Source organism: Gadus morhua, chromosome 6, assembly GCF_902167405.1.
Source record: "Gadus morhua chromosome 6, gadMor3.0, whole genome shotgun sequence".
Taxonomy (NCBI): Eukaryota; Metazoa; Chordata; class Actinopteri; order Gadiformes; family Gadidae; genus Gadus; species Gadus morhua.
In genome coordinates, this window is record NC_044053.1 from 8669605 (window position 1) to 8687358 (window position 17754).

Here is a 17754-nt window from a genome sequence, read left to right on the forward strand (position 1 = left end):
GAATGTATGACCTCACACTATTGTAAACCTGTCAAGATAAAGCGTCCAGCAAATGACATATTATATTATCATGGCATATACTGTATATATCATCATGTGTATCCATTGCGACGACATTGCATAATTGAGTCGCTGTCGGTGCAGTGATTTACTGCTTGATATGCCCGGGCCGCTGTGATGTGTGTGTGTTTAGGTGAACACACTGAACCGGGGCCTAAGGTTTGCCTCCAGCGCTTACTTCATGTTCCCGAAATATCCGGATGAAAGACGAAGCGTCCTGCGCGCTCGTCCCCCTCTTACTCATCTCTCTGGGGTCCTGCCCCCCCCCCCCCCCCCCCCCATGTCCTCAGCTCTAACAGTATCCATTGCTCCTAGGGATGTATAATTGCTCCCCTATTCCTACTCTTTCTAATCCCTTTTCCTCCCCTCCCCTCCCCTCCCCTCCCTCCCCTCCCCTCCCTCCCCTTCCCTCCCCTCCCCTCCCCTCCCCTGCCTCCCCTCCCCTCACCCCTGCCCCTCCTCTCACAGGCGTTTTGTCCTCCACCCGCTGTCCTTTCATCCTCACTCCCCCCCCCCCCCCCCCCCGATGGACTCCTCCTCTTCTCTGTTCGGCCGTCCCCACCCCTCCCTCTGCTTTGGCAGGGCTCCTCCCCCTCCCCTTTCCCCTCCTTCTTTCCTACTCTGTCCCACCTCCCCCCCCCCCCTCTTGGCCAGGCCTCCGCCCACCACCCTCCCCCTCCCCCACCTCTTCACCCGCTCTCCATTAGGCAGTCTGTCATTAGCTCGTATATAAGGCCAGTGCATCCTTCTCTCTCTACCTCACTCACACGTTCACACACACACCCACGTGCACACGGTGTGCGGGCTGGAGCAGGACGTGCATTCAGGGAGGACTGGGAACAATACAATCTACCTGACCATCAAGGATTGCTTTTCCCCTGTTAGGAGATTTCCTAATTAAGAAGGTACAGCTTGACAACAGCTTTATACAGAATAGAGCATGCTCTGAGAATTATGGGATTGTTTTTCAGTGTAAACCCTCTGAGGCTTTGCTTGGTCGTTTTGGTATAATTCTTTTTTTATTTTGTGATGTTTTTATTTGACCTGTTTCCATACAGTTTAAGTCTAATTGAGGCTTAGCACTCTTTCCCAAGAGATACTTATGTGTGCTTTGGATTGTGGTTGATCAGAGAAATGTCTTTCTATTACTAAATCGGTTGTTTAAGCCTTTTTTTATAATCCATGCTAAAAAACTATGGAAACAGATTTTGGTTTATGTGTGTGTGTTTGGTTGGATGTTTGTTAAAGTGTGTGTGCGTGTGTGTGTGTGTGTGTGTGTGTGTGGGTGTGGGTGTGGGTGTGTGTGTGTGTGTGTGTGTGTGTGTGTGTGTGTGTGTGTGTGTGTGTGTCTGTTTGTTTGTTTGTGTCAGTGTGTGTCTGTGCATGTCTGCATGTCTGTTGGTCAGCAGGTCTTTTCCTCTGCTTCAAATAATTCAACTAACGTGTCATTTTCTCTAAAACATGGTAGTACATACAAGGACAATGTACAGAACAGGCCTATTTTATGACCACTTCTCCAGCAATGTTAATTAATCACAATGTTTTCAGAATCTGGACACAATGTTTTCATTTTATTGATATTACTATAATTGTAGTTTATTGTAGTTTATTGCAGTTTATTATCATTGATCAGTTTCTCTCATCTGTTTCCTGTCTAAGTCCTTTCTGTTTCTCCTTTATCGACCCCTTTAATCATTTAACCCCTTTCGACCTCTCGGTAAACTGTACACCACCAATAACTTCCGTTCTTCCCCTTCTTTCTCTTCCTCCTCTTCGTCGTTTCCCAGACCCTGGGATCTAGCTCTCAAAGCGCTACCGGTCGTTAGCGTCGCTGTCAGAGTTCCCGACACGCCTTGGCAAGACAGGTTGGCGTTCAGGCCCAGTGACCTCACCGCCCGCCGCCACAGCCGCCGACACAGAACCGACCCGTGAGTCAGTGACGTCACCGTCAGCCAGCCAACAACCCCCGCAGACAACGTCACCCGGCTCCGTCGCCAACGCCGCCGTCGCCCAGGGAGACATGAGCAGCAACTACAGCGTCACACTCCTAGGCCCCGCCCCCTGGGGCTTCAGGCTGCAGGGAGGGAAGGACTTCAACCTGCCACTCGCCATCTCCAGGGTGAGCCGGACAGACACACAGACACGGACACACGGACACACACACACACACACACACACACACACACACACACACACACACACACACACACACACACACACACACACACACACACACACACACACACACACACACACACACACACACACACACTGTCTCTCTCGCTCTAGGTCTCTTTGTCTCGTTCTCCCTTTTCGGCTTTAAACTTCTGCCAATATCTAGACAGCTGCCGTCTCTCAATTAACATCTGAGCAGCAACGATAGCAACTTGATATGTATGTGTGTGCAAATATCTTTTGGCACACACCTTTTCATTCATGCAATGTGAAGAATTAACTTGATGGTCTCTTGATTCACTTTAAATTGACTGTATCAATTGGACTCATTCACCTCTTCCCAATCTATGAACTTTGCAGAACCCTCCAATTATAATTAGTTGTGATTGTGAACAAACACTGGTGGGAGATTTGTAGCTTCTCTGTCACCAGGGATTTATAATCAGACACCCTGAACAACTCTGAAAAACTCTGAAACACACACACACACACACACACACACACACACACACACACACACACACACACACACACACACACACACACACACACACACACACACACACACACACACACACACACACACACACACAATGTGGTAATGTGCACATACATAGCATCAACTCCCATGCTGGCAGAGTACTCAAGGCAACATGAGACTGATGGATCGGGTGCCATGTGAATATTTGTCATACTGTGATGGTATCATGTGTAGTGTATATGTAGTCTTTGTGTGAGTTATTGTAGATGCGTGTGGATTTGTGCATGTGTGCGTTTGTGTTATTTTAGGGAAATCAGTGACATATTGGATATGAGCGAGAAAAAGACCAGAAAGGTCAAACCGGAGCACTGCTGGGTGACTGGCAGGTCATTCTTACACAGGAGAGATTGCAGCCAGCTCGCTGTAATGGTCCCAGCCTCCACTGTGACCTCTGCTGGGAGATGGCGGTGATGGTGTATTTTAACAGAAGGTTTATAGTCCTGGCAGCAGTTCTGACTTGAAGTTAATGATACAGTTGAGCGCAAGCAATACTTTAGTCTCTTGGAATTAAGTGGTCTACCAGATGTAGATCTCCCTCCCACCCCAATATGACATGCACCATTCTGCCAGGCCCAAATCCACAACAGATTCATTATTGTGCTTTGAGATGAGTGCAGTGTTGGGATCTTAAAGTTGTGCTCGGTCAGATAAGGAGGCACTTGAACACGTGTTCACCCCTGCGGCGTACTCTTACTACACAGCCATCCTGCAGGTCTGATTCGCAGGCCATCAGGGTAATTATTGAGCCACAATTGAATAATGGTAAAGGTATGATAATGGCAATGGTAACTGGAGGAAAATAACACTTACCTTATTATACCTGAACTCTCTTTACGGGCATGTCTCTCTCTCTCTCTCTCTCTCTCTCTCTCTCTCTCTCTCTCTCTCTCTCTCTCTCTCTCTCTCTCTCTCTCTCTCTCTAAATAAAATTCTCACTCTATATTGCTCTCTCTCTCTATTCCTCTCTACTGCTCTCTCTTTCTCATTCATGGGTGCAGATCTCAGTCCCCTCCAACTTCTGACAACTTGAACATGACGATTAGCGCTTTACTTCTATGACTATTTTCAGAGTATGAATGAGGCTGCATTCGTGGATGTGTGGCTTTTATGGAGAGTTATGGCCTAAAAGTGGTTGATTACAGTAATAAATATTTATGCTAATATAAATGGCAGTGTGTCGGCCACAGCAGATCATTTGATATATAGGTTGGTGATATTATTAATGTCCGCTCCAAAAAAGAATGCCATGTTGTGGTCCCCCCTATAATGAGAATCTCTTTCTCTCTCTCTCTCTCTCTCTCTCTCTCTCTCTCTCTCTCTCTCTCTCTCTCTCTCTCTCTCTCTCTCTCTCTCTCTCTCTCTCTCTCTCTCTCTCTCTCTCTCACAAACACAGTTGGTTCCATGCCCTGTAAGGTCTTTGGCGAGGCCTGACTAAGTCCTCATAAACCCCATTGTTTTCAGCATGGCTGTGAGAGACCAGGACAGCCAAACCACCACAACCAAACCCACAAAATCCCTTTAAAGGGCAGTTGAATCAAGCATCTCACTCAAACACACACACACACACACACACACACACACACACACACACACACACACACACACACACACACACACACACACACACACACACACACACACACACACACACACACACACACACACACACAAACACACACATGTTGGCTGGTTCCTAAGGACAGACCACAAAACGTCAGGTTGGTAAAAAGGGTAAGCGAATGCCAAACCAGTTACACTCGTGCTGTTGCTATGCTCAACTTCAAAGAAGGTTCTGTGTGACTGCATAGCGAAATCTCACATTTTACTGATATGACACTTCTTGTCACTGTTATATGTGTATGTTTATATAGGTATGACGTATTTCCTGAACTTGCTGCACGATTTGTTGATGCAAAAGGTCCTAAAGCTAACCCCAACCCATTTTTAGAAAGGGCTTTAAGTTGGGTTTTTACAATGAAGAGAGGCAACGTCTAGCCTGACTCTTTGTTATGTTTTACAAGTTGAATGTTTTACTGGCATTTTTACAGGACTCGATAGCTCAGGTACATAGAGAAGCTCATTGAAGAGGAATGCTTTTAAAGGAGATACTATTTCTGGGCATAGGGACAGTCATCTTCGTTATTTATTTAAATGCCTCTGGTCTTCTGGATGCAAACTGCAAGTGAATGCTTTTCAATGATGCTTTTCAAAATAGTCCATTTCACAGAGGAAGAGACACTGACCCTTACAGCTTCGCTGGAAGAAAAGCTGACTTTGATTGGTTACGATTCTGTCATTCTCCTGTGGGCCTTTCTTATCAATCATTTCCTGTTCTTGCTCTTTGGCTCGTGCATGTTGCCTAGCAACCCTGTTAACAGAACCGGTGGGGGGGGGGGCGGGACTGTATTTCTTACAGTTCACATCAAACTCAGCCAAACGAATCACACACACATTTGTTAAATCGCTTCAGTGTATCCTGCCGAGGCCGCTCGTATCATCAGGTAGTCCACAGGCCAAGACTATCCCTAAGCGCTCTGATTTAGATCTCTGTTTGTTGGAACCTTGGCCTTCCACAGAGAGCAGATTTCAGGGCGAGCAGCCCCCAGGCCGGCTCACCGGCCGCGAGACTACCGAAAGCTTTCAGGCTAATTACATTTACAGTACAGCTCACAGCGGACACTATTTACAGTCAGTTCACAATCGTAACCTTTTAGCGGCACAGCCCATAAATAAGATTTACCGTTAGGGTAATTTCAGAGAACCTGGCCCAAGGGAGCGAGTGCATTAGGCGTCTAAGAATAGTTAGCCAGCTCCAAGTCAAATGACCCCACACAGCCAATTTAGAGATAGAATGCCCCCCAGAGCAATTGACCTATTACATCTTTGGATACAATCCTATCAATATTGAGTTCTCCATACAACACAAAAAGTCTTTGTTGCAAGTAGTAATACTTGCAACAAGTAGCACTGTAAGTAATAATGCAGCAATACATCGTCCATGTATACTGGGTTAAATATAAGATCCACATGTTTCAACTCAATTCTATTTGTATAGCCCTTTCTCACAATTACAGTCTCCCAGGGCTTTAGATTCCCACATTAGACGACACCGCCTAACCCCAGCCCATCAAAAGGGCGACCAACGATTTCCCCAAACGTCCCTAGAGAATGAACATTTAAGAGGGTTCCCTCCTTCTAATGGTAGCTGCTATTGCAGTATGTGCTCCGAGGGACATGATGGATAGGATGGCAGAATAACCACGAGTTAAGAGAAGTCCAAGTGAATGTCGAGCAATCAGGGAAGATAAGCAAGCAACAAATAACAGAAGTCCTTTTCAAATCAATCATGAGATTTAATGCAGACCGATATTTGTAGAACTTACCTTTTTCAATCCATCGCTGGGCAATTAAACAAAATGTGGAAATCCCATTTGCTACAATGAGAGCTGTGTACAAGTTGATTGTCTATACTCGAGAGCCAAGACAACTGGACAGCTAATCTATATTAAAGCCTTTCAGCGAAAAATAAATTTCCTGGAACTCTGTTAGCCGGGGTGAGGAACGTCTGTCACACACACCGTTATAACAACTGACCTTAGAGACACATTTAGAAGGCAGATTCAAACCAGAAGTATTCTTTATTTTCCACTACCCCTCTCCCTGTCTGTCTCTCTGTCAGTCTGTAATTAGGCTAGTCTTTCAATGGATTGTTTAATGCTTTCTATACAAAGCAGAGCCGTCCATTCCAACCTTCCATTGAACGATGTGCACCTAAATCCACCTCAATCAAACAGGTCACCCTAGCTTTCCTTCCTGTCCAAATATGAGAGCCAGGGTTAACTGCCTTTTGTTCTTAACGTTGTGTGTGCGCTTGTCTCTGTGTGAGTGTGTGTGTGTGTGTGTGTGTGTGTGTGACTGTGTGTGTGTGTGTGTGTGTGTGTGTGTGCGTGTGTGTGTGTGTGTGTGTGTGTGTGTGTGTGTGTGTGTGTGTGTGTGTGTGTGTGTGTGTGTGTGTGTGTGTGTGTGTGTGTGTGTCTGTGTGTGTGTTTGCCTTTGCCGAGGGGCCCGCTGGACAGAAGGTGGGCTCAGACATGTCCCACTTGGCCCCAGCAGGATCCACATCATGGTCTGGGTTCATGGCAGCGGTTGCTGAAAGGTTGTCCTGAGGCCAGTTCAATTTGTCTTTACTTTCCTTTCAGTCCTGTCAGGGCTTTTGTTGTGTTCATGCTGCAAGTGTACGAGCAAGTAGCTCCTATGATGGTTACACTTAGTGGTTAGACTTAAATATTTAGAGATTTGAGGTGTATTCCAATTAAGACCAATTAGGAAAATGTTTATTTATATCTAAGATCATAGTTGATATTCTATCATATCCTATTCTTGTATATTCACTACATGCTAGATAGCATCCTCTATGACCATCCAGCATACAGAATTTTCGTCATTTGAAACACTTTTCAAAAGTCCTCAAAGGCCTCCTTCATTCACTCCTAAATCGTTCATTTGCCCTTCCAGTGACGTCCTCAGTTATCCTTGCTGATGCATTATGGGAGGTGTCCGAGACACCACGATGACAGCTGTGACGCTAACGAATCCCAGTCTTGGCTTCCATATCGCACATACATAAAGCTGAAAGGCTAACCCTGAGCCAGGACGACTTTACCTTCAGCATTTGTCAAACTTAAACTATGTTAAACGGAATGTTTTTAAGCAGTATTTTATTGCAAAAAAAAGCCACAAAAGCCACATCCAAGGCCCTTAAAGATATATTGTTAATGCACGTGAATTTCATTCCAATTGGTAATCCATCTTACTTGGATAGGGTAGCCCCCTGCTTTTGTATGTGTGTGTGTGTGTGCGTGTGTGTGTGTGTGTGTGTGTGTGTGTGTGTGTGTGTGTGCGTGTGCGTGTGCGTGTGCGTGTGTGTGTGTGTGTGTGTGTGTGTGTGTGTGTGTGTGTGCGTGTGTCCTGCGTGTGCATGTGGGGTGTGTGCATGATTGAGGTCAGAGGTTGTGGTTCGGTTGTGATTAATGATATTGGCAGACAGCTGAGGTAGGGGGTATGGCCGCAGCAGGGGCCGCGGTTCCATTTACAAACCACATTCACAACGGTATCGAAGAACATCTGCAGCTTATCGTTGACACCTCCCTGATCTGTAACGGCCAAGGGGTTTGTCATCAGTGTGAACTGATCAATGCTGTTTTAAAGTTTAATTTGATTCCTACCCTCAGTGGTTTGGTTTTGACTGTTTTTCTCATACTGCGGTAAAGATATTGTAAATTAAAACAGACACCAGGCAGAACTGTTGCGTCGGGGACAGCATTTCAGTTTTGTTAAATATCATTATTCAAGCAAAAATGATTTATTTTCATGTCACAATTATCCTTTCATGTACTTTGAGATTCGAGGCAAATTCCAGCAATTAACGTTTCATCCGAATGTAAGGTTGTGAATCATTGTACCTCAAACTGAAGTCCTTTACACGTCACACATGCATTAATAGTTCCACAAATGTTGTTCAGTTATAGCATAGAAAAGTGCTATTAGCTTTTACTACTCAAAGCTAATTGCATTAATATTCTATGAATTCTGTTTAGCTTTAGCATCGATAATTGCAATTTGCTTTTACAACACAAATCATAAGCTTGGTTTGTAATGACATCACCACAATAAGGCCGAAACCAGGCAGTATTGTCCCTGGTGTTGGTGGAGTGGAAAGGCTGGCTGGAAGAAGACGCCAGTGAGCCTGCCAGTTGTAACTGGGCCAGATTAACTCACTGCTTCCCAAGGCCTTATGTTCCATAATGTGTCTTGTGTGGGTTTGGCTTTGACTGGCTCTGCTGCAGTGAACTGTGGGTAATGCAACCCCAATGTCTAGCCTATGGCCATTGTACATAAACTAATGCACTGTCTATTAACGTACGTTAATGCCACAGACCAAGGGGTTGGATTATCCGTCCATGGGAGGCTATTTATTCAGGCAGTGGTGATGGTTGTTTATTGCTGTAAGATAAATGGGTTGGCATCAGCCTGAGGCAATAATTGAAAACGGGTGTTTTGAATTTGTGGAACACAGTTGATTTCTCGTACATAAGATGACAATGTATTAATGTTCGGTCAAATGTACCATAATTATAACAAGGTAATATATATTACTTAAGTGTCCAAAATGACCCATTCACACAAGCACGTGCAAACACACACACACATGTGCACACGCACACGTGCACGTGTACACGTACACACACAGATTTCGAATAAAGTCGTTGAGTGCGACAAACTGTTCGATCAGTTTGAGAGTATTTCTGGCACCGCTAGCAAAGTTTAGCATTATTAAATATATAATAACATCACATTGATTGATACTGGCATTTGGAACCATCCCATTCCTATTTCCATTTCCCAGCCTAATTTGACATTCCGTCTACCAATTTCTGTCTCCCATGTCACATAGATTTGTTTGTATTACTCTGAAACCTGGTTGTCAACACAAAAAGATGGTCTCAGTAAATATACAAAATGTAATGGTTCATATTCTTCGGAGATTGATCTCAGCAGACAGGTTAAGACTCAGTATCTGATTGCTTGGTTTACATAATGTAAACCTATCTTGATTGATTCTAGCTGGCATATTATCGCCCCCAACTGTGTTCCCCATAGCAAGAGTTTGTTTATTTATTGAATCATTCTGCTCATTGGTTGCATTTAATAATTGGTGTAGTTTGACCTTGTAACTAGTTATTTAAATACTAAGTTACTTAGCAAGTTGTTTTGTTAGTTTCAACATACAGAGCCATTTGCTCAACTTCCGTGTCTCATTGTCTGCATTCGATTTCTCTTATCTTTGGGATCAGATCAACATTCTCTTCTCTTGCAATATCGCGTTGCAGCTGAAGCTTGCCTCTGACCCCAGTTTGATATCAACCATAGGCCAAGTGTCCCTTTCCTTACGCAAGCTTCCACTCAAAGTTGATGACGTGTTGCAGACCATTCCATACAAGGACTTTTCTCTTCCTGTCTCTCTCTCTGGCGCTCCTCGTTCGTTCAGTTCTCACCCTTGAACTCTGATGCCCCCTCCATCCATCACTCCCTTGGCCTCCCTTTGCCTCGGCTTCTCTACCCACGTCTGTTTCCCTCAAGCTAACGATCCGAGCGCTTAGTGGCGTTGCGGAATGTTAGATTTACCATTCTTAATCCAGCTAGAACTGGAATCAAATTGTGCGTTGGGGAAGTGTCACTGGCCATACGTGTGATGAAGGCACACACTGTTTTTTCGAAGCGAGGTTTCGCTCTTTTCGTTTGAATATATCCCTATCCGGGGACCCTAACAAAATGTTATTGTTTCGCGGGCTGAAACCCATTAGTTCTGTCTTGTTTAGTTGGAACCCATCTGCAAAAAGAATGTCTGCAGAACCATATTCCTGGTCCCGAAAACCTCCAAAAGAGCTCCAAAGGAAACAAATAACGGGGACGGCTGGCATGTGAAGAGTGTGTGCTCTGGTGAATAATGTTATGGTTCCGAAAGAATCCAATAGCAGTGTTTGTATCTCCTGATGTCGACACCGGCTCTTCAGAACGTGACGCAAAACATCTGCCCGTCGTCTCTGTCGTCCCCTCGTCTTGAGAAAGCGACCATTGTTTTCGGCGCCGTTGAGCTGACGTCCCCTTCCGGCCACACGATAACATGTTTCATGAACTTTGGAGGGGGGCGGGGTGGGTCCTCTTTGTAGCTGTAGTGTGTTGAAAGTAGGCTTTTCTTTCTTGGTCAAGTCAGTGTGTTGACACGTTTATCGTATGTTAGGAGGTGGCGAGGGCCAGTTGGTGTAAAGACTGTGAAGTTTTCTTTGCTACTGCTTTGCATCGACTGCTGTATGCTCTATTTACATTTCACATCGGTTCATTATCACCTCATCATCATGCTAACTATGGCCACAAATTTCTCTCAATGTTGTCTGTCGTTTGATACATAAAATGCTAATTTGCTGATCTAACGGTTGACCAAATTATTTCTAATTGCTATTCATCTCAAGTGCATAATGTCTTTATTTGTACCTTGATAGGTTGTTTAAAAAAAAAGCAGCTTTGAATGAATAACAAATATAGTACAGTATCATTCTAAAGTAGTCCACCAGTTGTTGGAGCAGCTGCCTCATTAAATGGCCGGTTCCCAGACGATGCGTTCATGTAACGGTGGTTCAATCGAGAGAGAGAGAGAGAGAGAGAGAGAGAGAGAGAGAGAGAGAGAGAGAGAGAGAGAGAGAGAGAGAGAGAGAGAGAGAGAGAGAGAGAGAGAGAGAGAGAGAGAGAGAGAGAGAGAGAGAGAGAGAGAGAGAGAGAGAGAGAGTCTCTGTGTCACTTTTAGTACAGATCACTGGCTTTGGTTCAGAACTAGCCAGACTGTCTGTGTGTCTGAGTGTATGTCTCTCTCTCTTTCCCTCGTTCACTCTCTCTTTCTAGCTCTCTCTTTGTCTACATCAGACTTTAAGCAGGACTTAATGTTGTGTTGCTTTGTGGCTATTTTGTTAGACTTCAGTAGCTCCAAAACTCACACAATCAAACTGCACACTGCTGTTGATACAAGGACAAATATAGACTCTGTCTTTAACTACAGCAAAAGCCACAGCATTTGTATATCACTAAAAGGAGGTGAAAGAGAGAGAGCGGGGGGGAGAGACGGAGAGAGTCTGTGTTTGTGTGTGTGTGTGTGTGTGTGTGTGTGTGTGTGTGTGTGTGTATGTGTGTGTGTGTGTGTGTGTGTGTGTGTGTGTGTGTGTGTGTGTGTGTGTGTGTGTGTGTGTGCATTGTGCTTGTGTGGGCATTATGTGGTTAGCATAAGGTTTGAAATGGGCCCAGCTAGAATGAACAACACACCCTTGGAAGTGAAACAAAATGGTCAGAAACAAATCAAACCAAAGGAACCAATTCATGTTTTCTTGCTGAAGACCTCCATCTCCCTCTCTCATTCACTCTCTTGAGAAAGAGACCCCTCTTTCTCAATACCTTCGTCCAACCACCCTTTTGCCCTCTCTCTGTGGCTGTGTTTTCTTTCCACCGGTGGTTGTGGCGGCCGGGGCTGACGTTGCGTGGGATGGAGTGCTACGACTATAAAAGGTTGGAAGCATAGGGTCTTAACCTTAATCCCAGGCTAGGGCTTCTCTCATTAGCAGGCAGGGTATGTTTGTGATGGTGTTGAGTAAGATTGTGAAAGAACCACATTTAATTTCACAAAGTGTGACCATGTTTTTTTACAGTTTGCGTTAAGTGCATATGGTAATTATATATAATTATGTCCACAGTGCAAATAACTCTACCCTAAGGCTCTCACTCTCTCTATCTACCAAACATTTTTCTCATAATCTCTCATAATGACCAACACACGTTTGGAAGCATTTCAAAATGTTCAGAAACAAATCAAACCTAATTTCAAAGTAACCAATATGTCATTGATTATTTTCTTGCTGAAAACTCCATCCATCTCACTTTCTCTCTCTCTCTCTCTCTCTCTCTCTCTCTCTCTCTCTCTCTCTCTCTCTCTCTCTCTCTCTCTCTCTCTCTAGCTTTCTCTTTCTCTAGCTCTCTCTCCCCTCAATGTCTTTCTCTCTCTAGCTCTCTGTATTAACATGGACCGTGTGATCTTTGCGTGGTGTCTAAAGTAACAAATGACCTCACCAGTCACTGGACACACGTGGATACACTGTGTGACCAAGAATGGTCAGAACTATGCTCGACGGATAAGCTTCCTGTTATATAACAACGTCAAGTCATCGCCCCAATTACTTCTCTTCATTGTTTTTGCCTTGACTCTTAGCACTTGGGTATCATCATTTCCCATGGTTCAGTAGAAGCAAACCTTTCTCAAGGAGTTGAGGAACTATGATATAGCAACTACTAGGCCTATGCAAATAAAATCCTGGGTAACCAGACCTTAGTGAGAACCAAAGTTCTAACAGTGCCTTTGCCTCATGGGAAAAAGTGTGTGTGTGTGTGTGTGTGTGTGTGTGTGTGTGTGTGTGTGTGTGTGTGTGTGTGTGTGTGTGTGTGTGTGTGTGTGTGTGTGTGTGTGTGTGTGTGTGATTGTGTCGTCCCACACACGTTTCCATACGTGCCCCTCGCTCCCACAGCTATCTGATAGAGCTGAATCTGGTTTATATGATAGCCACTAATGCTATTTAAGACCCACCCAGGGACTAGACCGCCAGCGATCAAAGATTAAGGCCAGGCAAAGGGATATGTGATAGGGTTGTGTGCTTATATTAATAATAAATTGTACTATTGTATTATATTGACCATAAATTATACTTTTGCTTTCCGTATTCTGTTAAAGGTAGGCAATTCAGAGTATCCGAAAAAAGTGAGATAGAATTTGAAAGTCTGCAACCGAAACCATCCAACTCCTCCCTTCTGGCCTCCCACTAAAGCCAATCCCCCTGAACACAGGAATAGCTCGCTAGCTTTAGCAATAGCCTTGTGTAACACTCCGGTCATGCGCACTGAGTGCTCGTGTGTGTGCGGGTCGCCGGGTAGGTAGTTAGACAGGGAGGGCCATCCAAATCATTTCAACCAAGCTTGTTAAAATTATTGGCTGGTTTGATTTATTGATTGCCGTCGGGATGAGAATTAGACCAAATAATTCATTCAATTCTTCGAAATATATAATATATAATTCTACCCTTCACGATACACTTTAAGATGATTCAATACATGGTAGAAACATTTTCTGCAGTCTGCCAAAACATATAGAGATGTTTTTCCAAGCTGGGGCCACACCAGTACATATTCTCCATATACAGAAATATTTACACTTTGTTATAGGGGATTCAAACTCTAGCCTACCTGGTTGCCTGTATTGTTGCCATGGAACAGTGTGCATTCTCTGGTTTTCAAAGGCATCTACCTCCACTGCTCATTACCCATGTATTAACATGGCTAAGAGCAGGGCTTCTAGTTTTTGTAGGTTTTGGCCCTCTTTGCTCCACACTAACTGAATAATATTTACCATATGGAAAGAAGTTACGCACCTGGTAACAATTATGACATAACTCTGCTAAGAGTTTTTCATATCATAGATCTGATACAAGGAGATACAGTATACAGTATTACACTATGCATCAGATAACATATATATACTGCATCTCTGAGGGATCCCGGATGGACTCTTTATTGCCCATAGGATCAGACATAATTAGATGTGTTTGAATTAAACATTTACCACAGATTGAAACATTGGAGCAACAGAATAGTTTGAACAACAATGGTTTTTCAGCTGGATGCCAATTTATTTTGTGTCCGGATCTTTTTAAAAGTTTATTTGAGTGCAAACTCAAGTGAAAATGTTGCTGTTCACTTTCTGTTTGGATAAGAACAATAAACCCAAACCACAGCTGCTGCAAGGTGGTCATCATGCTCACCGTCCAAAACCAAAGACATTAGAAACTGTGTGAAAGCGTACGTGTGAACAAAGTGCTGTCTGGACTTAAAGAGAATTTTCCTGGATGGATAATAAATGTAATGTGAATACACACGCCATACACAATTCTTCCTGCATCATTTAACGTTTCGAAACTGCCATCTAATCCTCTTTCCCTTGTCTCTTCTAATTGTTTAACTCTGTTTAGTTTGGAACAGTGGTAACGTTGTGTGTGGCTACACTTAAGATGAACAAATGTTGGCTAGCTAAACTTCTGCGTGGCAGCAATAACAAATAAAGGTCAACCAGAAGGATACTGACACTGTCAAGATGTTTGGTGCGTTGGCCCATTTATACAATAGCTGCTGATTCGCTGCACATGTGGACTGTTGTATATCATGTGGGGAAATAACAGTTGGCTCCATGACCTCCACAACATGTGTTTTTTACCAAGTCCAACCAATAACCCACTCTGAATTCTCAACTTGTCACTGTGTTTATCTGTCTACTCAAAGACAACAGTGTACAAATAGAAGCGCTGGAATCACCCTATATTCATATTCAGAATTCCTTTTTTATTAAAGTTGTCTATCATTATCAGATCATATTTCTATAGGTGAATTGATATTTTGTTAAAGTTAGGTTAGGCAATTTGGAGAAACCAGCCAGAGGAAGTCCGATTTTGAGAGCATCCAACTGAAAAACTCCTACCCCTCCCTCCAGGCCTCCCTCCAAGGCCATTCCCCCAAAACATGTGGCTATCTCGCTAGCTTTAGCAATAAGTCAGCCTTGTGAAAGACTCCGGTCATACGTAATGAGTGCACGGGCAGAGTTTGCACACATAGCTTGGTAGGTAGACACTAGACAGACAGACAGGTAGGCCTTCCAATAATGTCATTGATGATTGGGATGTAAAGAAGATGACGACAAATATGACAACAAATGCCTCAATACTAAATAGCCTACCCTCACTTTAAGGAGCCGGTATGGTAGGCATCTTACTCAAGGAACCCAGAATATTTGGGTTTGGGGTCACCATAACACACTATACTATGCCTCCCCCATTTAAGGCTCTTACTCACTAATATTCTGGATAATAATGAATGAATGATAGTAACGATAATTCGTTTTACGTACAGACTCTACCATTGACCTTGACCCTGGCTTTGTTTCCATAATGCTGCTGCTTAGTATGTTCATAACTAGGGCTACAGGACCCTTTGTACTCGCCCTCTGAACCCGAGACCGAGGGCAGGAGAAGCTCTGAACTTCCCCTGCCCTCTTTAATAAGCTGTGAGCTTAGCGGGCCACCAGGTTGTAAATAATACAAGACAAGAAAGCAACTGGGGAAAGACCGAAGGAAGATCGCTTCATTTGCGGTGGACGTGTATCACCCACGTCCACCATTGAGCATGTGGTAGTACGGGGAACATCCTTTCATTATAGCCTTCTGGTCTGAAGCCGATGGGTCAAAGAATGAAAAGGAAGCTTATGAGATGGGTTTTGACCAAAACGTAAATAATATTCCGATCAACTTTTTTGAACGCCCATCTCTGCAGAAACGAACCACATGAGACGAATATGACACAGCGTTTTCTCCAAAAAACGATTAGGCCTGCAGCCGTTGTGTATCATGCCTGGCTTCTATTCATGTGCACTGTCCTATGAGAGGGTTCATCCTGGTGTGTATGTGATGACGTGTTCCCCCAGCTCAACGACGGAGGCAAGGCATCCAAGGGAGGCATGGCTGTGGGAGACCTGGTCCTGTCCATCGACGGCATCTCCACCGACGGCATGAACCACCTGGAGGCCCAGAACAAGATCAAGAACTGCTCCGGCAACCTCCAGCTGAACCTGCAGAAGTAAGACACACTGGCTAGCGCACACTCACGCTCACACACTCACAAGCTCACATGCACAAGCTCACACGCACCAGCTCACATGCACACACATTTAGATTCACACTCACTCTCTCATATACATACTGTCACACACATATACACATATCCTCTCTCGCTCAGCAACTCACTCACTCTAGTTTACGACCAAAGATTGTATCGTGTTATCTAGTGCGTGGCTTTGTCCTTCCTCGTGACTCCACTTCTCCACTCCTAACATTGTCACTGCAGTACTATCAACGTGACCACCAGTCACCCTATACATGGAGGCAGATGTGCGCTGTTGTTGCGCGAGTTCACCACACCTCTTACACAGCGCTTGGCTATGAGCGTCCCACAATGCATCACACACATGTTGAAGCAGCTCCCAGAGGCGTCGAACTGTAGAGCGTAGAGGAAGTCAGTATTGCATCGGGCTCTGGTGTTGAGATTAGAAAAGTTGGGTTTGGTCTGTGTGTGTGTGTGTGTGTGTGTGTGTGTGTGTGTGTGTGTGTGTGTGTGTGTGTGTGTGTGTGTGTGTGTGTGTGTGTGTGTGTGTGTGTGTGTGTGTTTGGGTGTGCCTGCCTCTCAGCTACTCTGTGATTTCTGCATGTCGTACGTTTCATTGAACGTGTTTGAGCCCTTCTTGCCCTGGGCCATTCGCTAAACAGGATCAAAGATTCTTTGTCTTTTGATATAGTCTTTTTCTATGCATATTTCTAGTGATCAATCACTGTATTGTCTTTATTGTCTTTTTATTTTTGTTTATTTCCACCTCTAAAATCATATTCTGTCATTTCTGTCCAAGTGGTGATTGATTAATACAGTTGGTTTTCTGTCTGAAGGAAATACCATGTGTGTTAATACTGGAATAACTCTCTTCCTCTCTTTATTTAACAACCACTCACACACATATAATTTAAGCAACCATGCACGGCACGTTGTGTGCGTGCATGTGTATTTGTGTGTGCGTATGTATGTGTAAGAGAGAGAGAGAGAGTGTGAGAGAGAGAGAGAGAGAGAGAGAGAGAGAGAGAGAGAGAGAGAGAGAGAGAGAGAGAGAGAGAGAGAGAGAGAGAGAGAGAGAGAGGGCTAGAGAGTTTATTAATCCTTTATGACGTAGGTCTACAAGTTAATTATGTGGTCTACAGGGAGCTCCAATGAGACAGTGCTGGCATGAAGATAAGATTGGCCGTTTAGTATCAAATTAAGTGAATGTCTAGAGTTCCTCTACACGTAAAGAATAATAAGATGGATTATTTTAACAAACCACCCACCCAGTCGTATCTTTCCCTTCATCCCTCAACCATCATCAATCTATCTGTCTATCCATGCATTCATTCAATCATCCATAACTGTTTATGATTATTTGATACATACCACATGTCTCAAATGAACTGACCCAGAAGGGAGATTCATCTTTTACTTCTAGATGAAAACCCTGTTCTTCTTTTACACATCGATTCTTCGAGAAGATTTCCCCCCAGCTTACCTCAAGCTAGTGCCCTTCACCACTGAGGCTCTGATAGATTCAATTAGGTTCCCGCTGAACTAGGACTTCTCCCACGGAATTAAAACCACTTCCACTTATATCTAAATAGACAGCTCTATTTTAGTGTGTGAATCCCATTGAAGTCAAGCCAACAGATGATATATGTACATAAGGTTATGGGTTGTTTTTCCATGTGTTTGCT

The 17754-nt window shown here is 44.0% G+C and overlaps 1 protein-coding gene across 5 annotated transcripts in view; it reads left to right on the forward strand.

Moving 5' to 3' along the window:
• Positions 1-783: 783 nt before the first annotated feature.
• The window catches only part of pdlim5a (PDZ and LIM domain 5a), a 56760-nt gene continuing 39789 nt past the window's right edge, over positions 784-17754 (forward strand). For all 5 annotated transcript variants that reach the window (XM_030357905.1, XM_030357906.1, XM_030357907.1 and 2 more), the window contains exons 1-3: positions 784-965; positions 1848-2179; positions 15894-16045. In XM_030357905.1, coding sequence (XP_030213765.1) covers positions 2081-2179; positions 15894-16045 — 251 coding nt within the window. In that variant the 5' untranslated portion in view covers positions 784-965; positions 1848-2080. The remainder of the gene's footprint in view (positions 966-1847; positions 2180-15893; positions 16046-17754) is intronic.